The 14,503-nt window shown below is 49.2% G+C and overlaps 1 protein-coding gene across 2 annotated transcripts in view; it reads left to right on the top strand.

Annotated features, from left to right (window-relative positions):
- Nucleotides 1-14,503, top strand: part of DIP2B (disco interacting protein 2 homolog B) — a 182,019-nt gene that overhangs the window by 63,817 nt on the left and 103,699 nt on the right. For both annotated transcript variants that reach the window (XM_084751454.1, XM_084751453.1), the window contains exon 2: nucleotides 6,654-6,725. In XM_084751454.1, coding sequence (XP_084607580.1) covers nucleotides 6,654-6,725 — 72 coding nt within the window. The remainder of the gene's footprint in view (nucleotides 1-6,653; nucleotides 6,726-14,503) is intronic.

Below are 14,503 nucleotides of genomic sequence, written 5' to 3'. Positions count from 1 at the left end.
CCACAGAGTGTGAATTGGCTGCCAGTGAGGGTCTTCAGCTCTTTCAGAAGTCTCTCGTCTATTTCTGTGCATGGGGAGGACATGCTTGGCATTGCTCAGCTGGTTTTGTCTAGCCTGTGATGAAGCATGCCTGATTCATGTGTTGCTCAAGACGGCTCTGTAGGTTAGTCTGGGTGTTGTTATTTATTCCCTGATTTTAAGAATTGTCTTGTCCCAGTGGATGAATAATAGAGGCAGTCTATCTGGCTGCACCTGTGTGTGGGTCACTCAACTCTGGAAATGGTTTTCCTACTCTCTGAGAAAATTAAAGATGACAGTCTGAGGAATGGAGTGGCCACAGATAAAACGACCTTCTCTCTTGACACCTTGGAGTTGAACAAAACTCATGTTAGGTGCATGTGGTCCTCTGTTTGATGCTTGGTGACACCCTTACATCCACATCTGTCCATGGTGGCTCATCTCTTCAGCTTTGTATCTGTGAGAGGCCAGGTTTCCACCCGTGTAGTCTGCCAGTGTTGGGAGCTACTTATTTTCTTGGCTTTTGTGGTCAAAATCCAGCGGCTCATAGAGACACCGGTTAGCCTCTTTCTCCTAATATTATTGCTTTCAAACTTTTCACTCACTGTCTCTGGGGACGGCTGTGTCAACAGCACCCTGTGGAGGTCAGAGGTCAGCACGTAGGAGATGACAGCACGCAGGAGGCAGTGCTCTTTATCCACATTGGGGTGCAAGGATGAGGGGAGCGCAGGTCAGCAGGCTTGTGCGGGGGGTGGGGGGGGCACTCTCACCTGCTGAGCCACCTCACCTTATTTATAAAGATGGCACCAGAGGACGGTAGAGCAGGTGCCTAGAAATAGCCATTCGACCCAGGAGTTTTTAAATGAACCTGTTAAATACGAAGGTGTATTAGACTCTGGCTGGGGTAGGGCTAGGTGTGTCAGCTAAGTCTATTTGGGGTGAGCTAGATGCCTGGCACTTTGATTCTCTTGCCGGTTAGGGAAGGAGCTGGCCCGCCTTCCTCAGCACAGCTGGCTCGCTCACTGACAACCTGTGACTTTCCACAGGCAGCCATTCACTAGAAGGGTTAGCGTCTACACTGGGCTCTGCTTCTCTGTGAAACCTGCGCTTTCTCTGCTGCCCAAGTCCGTGGGAAACTCACCGTGTCTGGATTCCTTTCGCTCCTTTTATTCAGCCCTTTGTAGAACTGTCTGTAGGAAGTTGTCCAAGCGGACAAAGGCGCACACCTTCTGCATTAGGAGATTACTCTAGCCAGCTTACAGTGACGGTGTCACACCCGAGTTCAGCTTCTCCGTCTCTTAAGTGTTTCATTGTGTTGCCTTTTATTGGTTTGAACTTGTATCGTGCCTTTGGTAAAATACCATTTGTGAGAAGTCATAGACTTGACCCAGAAAAAGGAGCTGTGCAGCCCCAACAGTCCTATAAGCAGGGTTTTGGAGAAGGTGGTTGGGGCTCCCTCAAGCTCTTAACACAAATGTCTAGTCACTGTTATGAATGAGGCGAGAGGGCATCTACTAGGAATGGAAAGTGGAATGTCTTAATTCCTTTCAAAAATTGGTTTGTAAAACTAACAAGTTTGACTTAAAAAAAAAAAAGAAATTATTACCACTTGAAGACCTTTAGAGCTGACTTGAAAAACATTAGATAAATGGAGATTCTCATCTCCCACCTTTTCGTTGTTTTAAGACAGGGTCCCACTTTAGCTCAGGCTAGCCTGGACTCTACTATACTAGCTGAGGCTAGCCTAAACTCCACTACAGGTTGCAGTGATTTCACGGAACTTTATTTTCTTTCTTAACTATATAAACTTTGTCTTTTCATCACTATATTGATTGTACCTACATGTAGAAAGAAACACCAAGAATGTTAGAAATAATTTGGTATTTTTAAAGTTTAAAAAAAATAATGTGTGTACGTGGGCACGTGTGGCAGTCAGACAGGACTATGGAGTCAGTTCTGCACCCCGCCTTACCTGGGCTTCCGGGATCCATCGCAGGCCCCACCACACGGCCTGTGCCTGATGAGCCCCTGTGCTGGCCCCAAACAGTGTACTTGATGCACTAGATCCTTGTATTTACAGTAGGATACATCAAGACACAGCAGGGAAGACTGTTGGTGAGGGTAGAGCCACTGTTCCGTGTGCTTGTGAGACTCTCTCAGCCGAGAGGACATTTGAAGATGCGGGGTAAGCAGTAATGCACGGAGGACCCATTCTGTTCAGGGTTGATGAGATGGCTGTTGGGGGAGGGGATTGCCACCATGCTTGTCATGACCTAAGCTTGGTTCCTGGGACCCACAGGACAGACGGGGGAGAACTGACTTCTGGGTTGTCCTCCATCCTTATGTGCACACCATGGCATACAAATGTCCCCTTAAGCCCTCAAATGTCTACTACACACACACACACACACACACACACACACACACACACACACACACACACCATGTAAAAAAAGAATCTTCATTTGCAGGAACATATAAAACTTAATAGAATTTTTCCTAGATATCACGTAGCTTTTCTGCCTGTCTCAGGTTAGCTTCCAGATTGGCCTCGTAGATGTCTTCAGTGGTCTCTCTGTCTTCCCCATGTGGATCTGTGGCCTCGTAGATGTCTTCAGTGGTCTCTGTCTTCCCCACGTGGGTCTGTGGCCTCGTAGATGTCCTCAGTGGTCTCTCTGTCTTCCCCATGTGGATCTGTGGCCTCATAGATGTCTTCAGTGGTCTCTGTCTTCCCCATGTGGGTCTGTGGCCTCGTAGATGTCCTCAGTGGTCTCTGTCTTCCCTATGTGGATCTGTAGCCTCGTAGACGTCCTCAATGGTCTCTGTCTTCCTCATGTGGATTTGTGTACAGTCGTGTCTGAATTGTCACAATTCATGTTGTATTCTCCCATCTCCAGCTGAACCAAGATCTACTGCTTTCCTGAACTATACTTTCCATGTAAAGGCTAGAATGTGTGGGTAACAGGTATCAATGTGAAGATAATAGGGATCCTTTATAACTTTCCCTTTTAGATTTGGCAGTAAGTGGGCATGAAACTCACATAGGCTGTTTGCCCCATCTGATGAGCTTGTAGTGGCAGCTGCCCTCTTTTCTACCATCTCCAGCAACTTTTTATTTTTGACCAATTGTTTGAAGTTCTTACAACTGCCACTCTCAGCTGAAAGATGACAAGGAATTAACTGCCTTGAGGATCCTAGGAGTAAGGTGTGGAGAAGTATTAATGCCTTTTAAGTCATCTGTTTTGATAAAGAGAGTCATAAAATTGTCTGTTCCATGTTATGTGTTTTATGAGTAATGGGTTTTATTCTTTGTGGTGTATGATCTGGAAGTCAATGACAAAGAAATGATTATGAAGTTTGCCACTGTTAGGTAGGTGATGGATTTCCTGTTTATTGAACATGGGCTTTAGCCAGATCAAATGAGCTATTGACAGATATTTAAAAATTTTGGAATGATGGTTGTGCTGTGAAGAGCCATGTAAAGAAGAGGCATTAGGTCGATGGCCTTCGAGGTGACCATGGGCTCTGAACAGTCAGGATCCGACGGCTCCATGTGAGGTGCTGGTGGTGGGCCAATGGCAGCGGTATGTGCCTGTGTCCTGATCCCTGTAGCACTTTTAGACTCCACCCTCAAGCATGCCATTGTCCTCCAAGTTTCCCTGCTTCTGTGCAGACCCACTTAACCGCCGCTCCAGTCGTTTGCTCCTCCTTGCTGAGGCGGAACTGTGAGGGCGACTGGACAGACTCCGGTTACCTGGTCTCAGGCTGCTCCTGGTGCCGCGTGCTTTACGGCGTGTGCTTCCTCCCACAGCAGCTGCTGCAGACCTTTGGACAGGTGTGCTCTGCTGACCATACATGTGGGCGGAAAACACACTATCTGGTGGCAGGGAAAAGCCAAGCCCTGTGTTTGTTTAGTTCTCAAAGCCCGGGGTGCTGGAGAGGTGGCTCAGTGAGCAAAGGTGCTGAGGCCGTGGATGGGTGCAGGAGAGGACTGACTCCTCCGCCCCACGCCATGCAGGCGCACGCACACAGAGAGGAGGGCAGAAAGAGGGGTAAAAATAAAATAAATCTTTTTAAAAAGATAAGTGATCAGCTGGGTGTGGTGGTCTACACCTTTAACCCCAGCACTTATGGAGGCAGAGGCAGGCGGATCTCTGTGAGTTCAAGGCCAGCCTGGTCTACAGAGTGAGTCCAGGACAACCAGGGCTACACAGAAACAACAAAACAAAAAGCATGCTCCAAGGCAGCAGAATCCACTCACCTCCCAGGGTGGGACTGACTCCTGCATGAGTGTGCTCAAGCTGAGGCACACCTGCGTGTGTGCCTTCCTCTGGCTCTGAGGCGCCCTGGGTCCTGCAGCTGCTTCTTTGCTCACTTTCATTGTTGTTTGAGACAAGGTGTCACTCTGTAGACCAGGCTGGCCTCAAACTCAGAGAGATGGTCCTGTCTCTGCTGGGATTAAAGGCATTATGCACTACCATTCCTGGCCCTTTTTTTCTGGTCATTTTTAAGGTCTGCTGTCAAACTTCAGTAAACTTCTGTAGGGTCCGTTCCTGAGGCCGTTCAGCTCCTGCTAAAGTAAAGACTTCTTTTCTTTTGCCCTGTTCTCCCCGAGGACGCACGTCTGCTTGTTGCTCCCTCACTGCTTCCGTTTTACGATTCGTTCAGTCTCACTTAGCAGGTGTGTGCTGTGGGCAGCTGTGGGCAGCCACTGAGTAGAACAAGCAGCCCCTGCCCTCAGTGCACATAGGAGGGGGCAGAGGTGTAAAGAGATCAGTAAACACTGGTGGTGCTAAGTGCTGCCACCGCTGTGTGACCATAGCCTTGCAGGAGAAGAGCCTAGGAGGAGACAGCAACAGTGGCAGGAGGCTGCTCGGCGGGGGCTGCCTGTTGCCAAGGACTTCAGTCAGAAGAAAGATTTTTAGGTGCCAGCATCAGAGTCCTCACATTCCTGTAGCCACTCTGCGCCTTCCTGGTCTCCTTGGTGTCCTTGCTCAGTTATCAGTCTCACTCAGCTAATTGGCATGGCAGCATTAGACGCTCTTGATTGACCCCTCCCTCGGTGGCTGATCCTGGCTGCTGAATCCAGCAACTTGTCTGAAGGCCACTGAAGGAGGCATTGCCTTTTAGAGTGCTTCCCCCAAGACAGCAGGATGGCTGCTGTGGCTGCCCCTCCCCTATCCAGAGAGGGGGTGGTGAGAGGGGAGGGACAGAGCGTTTGTCACTTCACTGTGAGAAACAGTTTCTTGTCTGCAGAGGAGGCTTCCTCCATGCTAAGGTCCTCTCCCGCTGTCGTTGTGTGTTCTTTGGCTTTACCTGAATTCTTGAACTGACCAAAGGAAGAGTCTTGGTTTTCACTTTTCACTGTTTTACTAGAGAAACAGATGACTCTTGGGATTGTAGAGCTGTGTGGTCACCTGCAGATGAGGCATCTCTCAGTGTCCCACAGACCCGCACTAAGTTTAGCTCCTGTGTCCCTTTTGTTCTGTCAGAACCCTATCACACCTGCTTCAGTGTCAGCGCGTAGCCCACGTTCATCTGGTTGCTCAAGCCAAGAGCCAGAGAAGCTCATCCAGTCCTCTCCTTCGTTTGCTCCTTTTCATACCTTTATCTCTGCAGCAGACTAGAACATCAAGTCTGTCTTCTTCCTCCCTCCCTCTCTCCCTCTCTCCCTCCCTCTCTCCCTCCCTCCTTCCCTCCTCTTTTCTGTTTCTTGAGACAGGGTTTCTCTGTGTAGCCCTGGCTGTTGTAGAACTCTGTGGACTAGGCTGGCCTCGAACTCAGAGCTCCTCCTGCCTCTGCCTCCTGGGTGCTGGGGTTATGGTGAAGGTAGCCAGCAACAGCAGACATGGAGCACCCTAGATTTCCACCTTCTGTCATCAAGTTCTCCCTTCGCTGTTGGTGTGTAATCAGTGAATGTTACGATGTGAGTGCTCAGAGCCAGCTGCGCTGTGCTTGTCTGTCACCCAGCATCTGGAGGCTGAGGCAGGAAGATGTTGAATTTGAGGCTAGACCGTGTTCTGTGGCAAGCCTCCGTCTCACAAGTTAAAGACAAGATAGCTCCAGGGCTCAGAGACTGGATTTGGATCCTGCTGCCCTTCATCCTGTAAATGACCATAAAGCTATGTCTTTGGGATCTGACGGCCTCCTTGTGTGTGCGCGCGCGCGCGCGCGTGTGTGTGTGTGTGTGTGTGTGTGTGTGTGTGTATGCTCACTCTCAGGCTAAGTGTATTTCCCTACTTGTGTTTCTGCACAGCTGTGGAGCCCTTCCCTTCCCTCCAGTGCCTTTTGGGCTTGTGCAGTTGCTCTCCCGTCAGCTGCTCATGGCCCACCCACAGGCTCTCTCTTTAGGGCTGGCCGGTGCGCTGTTGTATCTGTGTGTGTTCATTTGTGTGTTTTATTTAACTTTGCGGAGAAGAACAAGCACTGGGGAGTCAGAGAGATCACATGTGGAATCCAGCCCGAGCATCAGCAGAAGGGCCTTGCAAAGTCCCCTCTCAAAGCCGGGCTCTATATGTGGTGCTTCTATAACACTCTGTAATTAGTTTTTGTTTGTTTGTTTGTTTTGTTTTTAACAGTGAACAACCACAAAATAAGAATAATACATAACCTATTTCTGTTTCTTGCTATTTTAGGGGACATCACACAGAAAGGATATGAAAAGAAAAGGTCTAAACTTCTGTCTCCTTACAGCCCACAGACCCAAGGTAAGTGATGAGAAATGGTTTCAATCTTTTTAACCAAAGAGATACTGTCTTTTTTTAATAAATAATTTAATTTATTCAGATTACAACTCAACTGTTATCCCATCACTTGTATCCTCCCAATCCTCCCTCCCTCTCGCTTTCACCCTATTCCCTTCTCCTAGGTCTATGACCGAGGGGGACCTCCTCCCCCACTATATGGTCATAAGCTATCAAGTCTCATCTTGGTAGCCTGCCTATTCCTTCTCTGAGTGCCACCAGGCCTCCCCACCAAGGGGAAGTGGTCAAATATGGGGCACCAGAGTTCACATCAGAGTCAGTCCCTGCTCTCCACTCAGCTGTGGAGAATATTCTGTCCATTGGCTAGATCTGAGCAGGGGAGATACTGTCATTTGTTTGTTCCATCCCCGCCTTCTCCTAAGGGAAGGCACAAAGAAAAGAGAAGATTCTCAGTTGAGCATCTGCTGTCACTAGGTACTTGAAAGACACCTGAGCTCCTCACACCATTTTCATAAAGCTTGTGTGCTGCTGTGTGCACGACTGAGACAGTTCAGTGACAGAATATTCTAGGTTGTGGGAAACTGTGTTTTATATGTGCCAGAGGATTAGCATTAAAATATATATATAAAACCTGAGCCTGAGCAGATTCTGGTCATGACAGAGAGGAGCAGGGAAAGCAGAGTGGGAAGGGAAGACACAGCATCGCAGGATGTGCTAGTGCGGGGGTGGGGTGAGGGGTGGGGGGTGGGGGGGCGACTCCCCAGCTGCCACTTCTGTGAAGAACTGGCGAGTCCCTTGCAGGCCTGGCGGCCCAGCACTGTCTTTGTGCTCAGCCCCACTCACGCTCTCATGTCCAAGTGTCGGAAGTGTGTCTGTTCATGGCCAGGGGCAGGTTGGGACTGGGCACCTCCTCCCCCGCATGTGTCCTTGAGGTTGAACTCAAGTTACTAGTTTGGGCAGCAAGCCCATCTTGCTAGCCCAGTGGCAGATTTATGTAGTTGTTTTTATGTGTATGAATGTATGTGCACCATCATGTGTACCCGGTACCCAGGGAGGTCAGAAGACGGTGTCAGATTCCCTGAGGTTCAGGTAATAAACAGTCATGAGCCGCAGTGTGGTGCTAGAAATCAAATCCAGGTCCTCTGTAAGGTCAACCCTCCAGGCCGGGCGTGGTGGTGGTGCACGCCTTCAATCCCAGCACTCGGGAGGCAGAGGCAGGTGGATCTCTGTGAGTTTGAGGCCAGCCTGGTCTACAAAGTGAGTCCAGGACAGTCAAGCCTACACAGAGAAACCCTGTCCCAAAAAACGAAAAGAAAAAAAGATCAACCCTCCAGCCCCAAGAGCCTTGCTTGTCTCTGCCTCCCTCTGTTGGGACTAAAGGCGTGTGCCACGCCAGCCCGGGGACCAAAGGCGTGTGCCACGCCAGCCTGGGGAGCAAAGGCGTGTGCCACGCCAGCCTGGGGAGCAAAGGCGTGTGCCACGCCAGCCTGGGGAGCAAAGGCGTGTGCCACGCCAGCCTGGGGAGCAAAGGCGTGTGCCACGCCAGCCTGGGGAGCAAAGGCGTGTGCCACGCCAGCTGGGGTTCAAGTCACTCTTCAGCCAGCGTTTCTTTCAATAGCTAGGAGCTGCTTTAACCATACTTGGTAAAAAATTTCCCCTTGCAACCAAAATCTGTTTGTTTTGGTTTTTCAAGACAGGGGGTCTCAGTAGCTCAGCTGTCCTGGACTTGCTTTGTAGACCAGGCTGGCCTTGAACTCAGCGATCCACCTGCCCCTGCCTCCCGAGTGCTGGGATCACAGGCATGAACCACCATGCCTGGCCTCTGTTTGTTGTTTATAAAGCTAATTGCTTTTATTATTCAGTTAAAATACCATGGCATTTTTTGCGTCTCCCATGGTTGTCAGACTGCATGTTGCATGGGATTACAGTCTGTGAATTTTTGTTGAATAAACATTGTCTGCATTGTCCCATGGCATCTGCAGTGAGCTGGTTTTGGATCTCTTGTAGTTACCAAAGTCTGCACATGCTTGTGTCTCACAGAAAGTGGCATATCCTGTTTGTGTTTGACTGTAATCTGCACACATCTTGCCATATATGTTAAATCGGCTCTCGATTGTCTGATCCCGACTCTGGTGAGTGCTGCGCACGTCGCTGCTGTGCTGTGGTGTTTAGGGAACAGAAGCAGCGGGGAAGCCCGCACGTGCTCAGTATTTGCAGTCCAACCTTAGTTGGATCCATGTAGTGCAATGTACAGGCATAGGTACCCAATGGTGCATTCCTACAACTCTAGTGGGTTTTAAAATACCTTAATGAATGGATACATGTGGACATAAGCTGAGAGAGGAAAGCTAGATATTGGCAGTGGCCGCTAATGGAAAGGCAGCTTTTGCTCTGCGGGGTGGGGTGGGGTGGGGTGGGGAAGGGGGAGTGTTGTTCTGACTTGTTACTTTAGTTACTAGCCTCACCTATGCAGCAGTGAGCAGGGAGGGCGGGGCGGCTCAGTGGATAATGTCCTTGCTGTGCGTGCATGAGAGCAGAGTTTAGAGCCCAGCATTCCCTGAGGTAATCCCAGGGCTCAGGGAGCCTCCGGATCACAGTTTTAAAATCCAGCCTATGAATTTACAGCGAGGAATCTGAGTTGTCAGCACATTCTTGCCCCACTGGCAGATCTCTGTGGAGCCAGATCCTACATGGTGCCCCGTGAGGGGCTCATGTGCAGGAGACCAAGAGCGTGTGCGCGTCCTTCAGTGGACGCAGCCCTGCTCTTGCAGGGAACCCCATGCAGGAAACTGGACGCCGTTCCAGGCACCCCTGCTAGCTTCCTGCCGAAAGACTTCAGTGTCCTACATCTGTGCCACCTATTTTGACTCCTTCATTTTGCTTAACAAGATTGTCTGTCCCAGGAGAAGGGCTGCACCTCTGCCTCCACGTGCTGGGATTAAAGCTGTGCACCGCCATGCCTGGCAAGTGTTGGGATTCTTACAACAAGGCCCCGAGCTGTCTTAACCTCTCACTGTCTGTGGCTTGTAGGTGCACAGCTTGCAGGCCCAGGCTGGATCCTGATTTAGTGGGTTGAGGGTGGAACCTGAGAGTTTGCCTGTCTATTAGATTTCCAGATAATGTTTGGATTGTTGGGCTAGGGACTAGATTTTGAGAATCAGTGGACTTCTTTCCAGATTATTTGAGCCACGCCTGGGGTAACTCCCAAGTGTGAATCTGCAACCCAGATCATCCTGAGCCCCCGACTCTTAGGTCCAGCTGTGTACTCTTCTATTCCTCCTCCTCTTTTTTGAGACAGGGTCTCTTTTCTTAGTATAGCCCTGAGTGGCCTGGAACTCACTATGTAGACCAGGCCAGGCTTGAACTTGTAGACAGCGTGCCTCAGTCCTCTGATACAATCCCGTTTTAAGTCACTTCTATTTCAACATATTCAAAATTAAGTTGATGACTACTGCGTACAACCCTTACTATACTGCCAGTCCAACACAGGAGTGCGCACGCAGTGGAGGTTGGTTTTGTTAATTTGACAGAGAGAGTGTCTACATCATGTTAACCTGGGAACACACCTGTGGGTTTATCTTGAGATGCTAATTGATAGGAAGGAACCAGCTCACTGGGTGGCACCGTGATTTGGGTTTGGTCTTAGACGGTATAGAAGGGTAGAAAAACTGAGCTGAGTATTAGACTCGTGACTGTCACTGTGATCGGCTGTTTCCAGTCCTGTCTTCATTGCCCCCCAGTGAGCGAGCACAAACCCTTTCTCCTCTGAGTTGCTTTTGCCAGGGTATTTTATCACAGGACAGAAAAATGAACCTAGGTCCCCTGCACTCAAGTCCCAATTGCAACAGCGTCCAACTAATTATCCTTAAAACTTTCATCTTGAGTTATCAGGATGGCTCAGGGGGTAAAGGTGCTTGCTCTCAAGGCTCACAACCTGAGTTCAATTCCCAGGACCCACATACTGGAAGGAGAAAACTGATTCTTGCAAGTTGTCCTCTGGTCTCTATTTCCGTTCTTAAACTGCCAAGTCATCAATTTTCTGTTTCCTTTTGAGCCAGTTTTGGTACGTTTGGTTTTTCTAGGAAGCTACTTGTAGTGTAGGTTTCCGTGTTTATTATGCTCTTCCCAGCATTCTCCTTAAAGCGTCTGCTGTTTGGCGTCACTTGTCATTGCTGCACCCCCACCAGCCTCCCAGATGCTTGCTTCTTTGAAGAGCACACTTTATTTTGTAATTTTGTTGTTGTTGTTTGTTTCTCTAAGTTGGCTCATGAACTTTTAAAGAATTTCCTGGGTTGTGCACCTAGGCTATGTCCGCCTTATTTCTGGACTTCTCTGTGTTCAGAAACCATGCCTGTGCAGAGGGGGTCTGCTAGGACGAGCCTGCAGTGAGCGGATCTTCACAACCTGTCTGTTAGTGTTTAGTGTGTGGCAGTCCCTTGGCTCAAACTGTTGCGTTATGTTCAGGAAGTCTTGGGTTTGCTCACCTTTGCCTGCTGCGTCTGTCAGTGTTGGTAGGAGGTGCATTCAGGCACCTGCATTTCATAGCATCTCGTGGAAGCACCTAGAACTACAGCATCTCCATTTCCCTGTCTTTTTTTTTTTTTTTCCTTCCCCCTGCCTTTTGAGTTTTCAAGACAGGATTTCTTTGTGTAATAGCCTTGGAACTCGCTTTGTAGACGAGGCTAGCCTGCCTGCCTCTGCCTCTTGAGTTCTAGGATTAAAGGTGTGCACCACCACTGCCTGGCTAACTTTAGAATACTGTCATGTTAATTACCAGCAGTTCCCGTGTTATATACATTTAGTATTTGCATGCCACTCAGTTATGCGCTTTTACTTGTTCTCCGTGCCTACTGTTTCTTTTGATACTTCCTCCTCGCAGCTGAGCTTTCTCCCAGCGTGCATTGTCAGTGTGAGGTACTTAGGTGAGGACAGTACAGTCTACTTCCTCCATTTCTGCTTCTAGCGTGTCTGTGTGTACGAACGTAAGTACGTGTGTGGTGTATGTTTTACAATGCTACATGTTCTTTAAATTTGGACTTTAGAGGGAAAATCCAGCAATGAATTGCTGAAACTTTTATGGGGAAATATAGCAGGGAACAGAAGGCTGCAGCACCGTGAGGACCAAGCGCTGGCGGAGGGCTAAGGTGAACCCTGACTTGTTCAGTGGCGCCTGGGGGATGAGTCTGTCCAGTCGCCATGTGGCAGGATGTGACCTGTCAGAATTACCCCGGAGACTCACTTTTAAACCCCTAATACTTGACCTAACTGCTGTTCCTTTAAATAAACCCCAGGCGCTGTCTGATATTTAGGTGTCATCTTGTCTTTTCAAGAGGCAGGTGCATCTTTATGAAGACTCAGCTTCACTCAAGGCCCTAAACACTTTCACTGTGAGCAGCATGAGAAATACAGACGTGGCCCTTGTAGCTGTGAGCGCCTACAGGTCAGAGCCCTCAGAGCCGCGTGCGCTGGACACTGTGGTCAAAAGCCTCCTCTTTACCTAGCAAACGCCTGGGGGAGGGCCAGGAGGCGCACTCTGCTTCTGGCATAGCCCAAAGAACTGACTTTTCAAACCACCTGTGTCTTTTTGTTGTTGTTTGTTTTTTTCTGAGACAGGGTTTCTCTGTGTAGCCTTGGCCATCACGGACTCACTTTGTAGACCAGGCTGGCCTCAAACTCACAGCGATCCCCCTGCCTCTGCCTCCAGAGTGCTGGGATTAAAGGCGTGCGCCACCGCACCCGGCCACATATGTCTTGACTGCCCTCTAAAACAATCTCTCTTGGCCAAGAGTGAGACTACCTATGGCGTGACAAGAAATCGGAAAGCTTTGTGTGGGAAGCTTCACTCTGCTGACCCTGTGGTCTGATCTTTAAGTTCAGCCGTTTTCCATACAAATATCTGATAGTTCCAGGTAGCTTTAAGACAAAAGATTTTAAGGACACAGGTATTTACTGACAGAGTAATGCCAGTGTTCTAAGTGCTGTAAGGACACCGAGGCAGCAGCGCTGACATGGCCAGCAGTGCCTTTGTGAGTCTGTTGCTTCTGCCCAGAGCCTACCAACGCGCTCTGCCGTACCCTCACTTTACATAGGCATCCACATGTGGTAGAAGTCCTACACAGTCCGTTCCGTTCCCTTCACCTGAGCTGCATTCTTCTAAATTTAACTTATTATTACTGCTTATGTGTGAGTGGGTGTGTGCGGTTAGGCATGTATGTGCAGGTCAGAGGTCAACTTCATGGAGTTGGTTCTCTCCTGCCACCTTTACGTGGGTTTCAGGATTCAAACCCAGGTCCCCAGGTTTATGTAGCAGGGACCTTTACCCACTGAGCTAGCACCCTGCACCCTGAGTTGCATTTGAAGAAAGTGCCTTGTGCTGCCCTTAGCTTGTTGGCCTGTTTGTGTCTGATTGAACTGCTGGGCTCTTAAGGTCTCTCAGGAACATTTCTGTACATTGCACATCTCTCGTGACCCTGGTTTGTATCGCTGTGCCGCACATCCAGGACAGGTGCAGACGTTAGCAGGGTTTCTTCAGGGCGAGGTTGTTAGAACAAAAGAGGTCGTTATTCTGTGCCCTGAAGAGCGGTCTCCCCCGGGCCTGCACCTTGGCTTCCCCTCAGTAGGTCTTCACATTTAGATCCGCTGACACGCTCGCGGTCCAGTCTCCACTTTATTCTTCTAGTCATTTGTTGGTGAAGGATCTTTCTGTGTCCCAGGCTGGCCCAGACTTCCTGCCCTCCTCCTCCGGCCCCTGGGGGTGGAATTACAGGCTAGGATGCATGCCTACACTTGGGCCCAGTGGCCCTCTTGTCCGTCAAACTGAAGTCATCGGGCAAACCACACAAATTCTGCTACTGAGATACATCCCCACAATTTTTATTCTATTTTAATTTTATTTTTTTTAAGGTTTTATTTATTTATACAGTACTCTGCCCACATGTGAGCCGGCAAGCCAGAAGAGGGCATTAGATCTCATTATAGATGGTTGTGAACCACCATGTGGCTGCTGGGAATTGGACTCAGGACCTCTGGAAGAACAGGCAGTGCTCTTAACCTCTGAGCCATCTCTCCAGTCCCTACAATTTTTATTTTTAAATGAAATTAATTCATCTTTTAATAGTCACTATCACATGCTTTCAGCAACAAAGATGCGCAGTGTCCTGCCTCTCCTTCTGTAGAGATAAAGGCCTTCAAGTCTTTTCATTGTTCTTGATAGTTACTTCTGTATTTTAAATAGTTTTTTAAAAACTTTTTCTCAGCTTTAACCAACTTCTTGAGGTACTATTTATTCATTTCCTTCTATAAAACATTAATAACAGCCTGGTGACACAAGCCTGGAATCCCAGATACCCGGGAGGCTGAAGCAGGAGAATAACAAGTTCAAGGCCAGTATGAGCAATTAATTTATCAAGACCTTGTTTTAGAAACAAAGTGTTAAAAAGAGTGTGCCAGAGGTGCAGCTCAGTGATAGAGCCAGGCCTGGGGGTGTGTGCCAGAGGTGCAGCTCAGTGACAGAACCAGGCTCAGTGACAGAGCCAGGCCTGGGGGTGTGTGCCAGAGGTGCAGCTCAGTGACAGAACCAGGCTCAGTGACAGAGCCAGGCCTGGGGGTGTGTGCCAGAGGTGCAGCTCAGTGACAGAGCCAGGCCTGGGGGTGTGTGCCAGAGGTGCGGCTCAGTGACAGAACCAGGCTCAGTGACAGAGCCAGGCCTGGGTGGGTGGAGGGGACAGACAGAGATCAGTATCTGTCACCTTCCCCTCTTCAGACCGATATGCCATGCCTAT

The sequence above is a fragment of the Acomys minous genome, assembly GCF_964271855.1.
Source record: "Acomys minous genome assembly, chromosome: 12".
Classification (NCBI taxonomy): Eukaryota; Metazoa; Chordata; class Mammalia; order Rodentia; family Muridae; genus Acomys; species Acomys minous.
The sequence above is the reverse complement of the archived record's forward strand: the minus strand, read 5'-3'. Positions and strand labels throughout refer to the sequence as shown.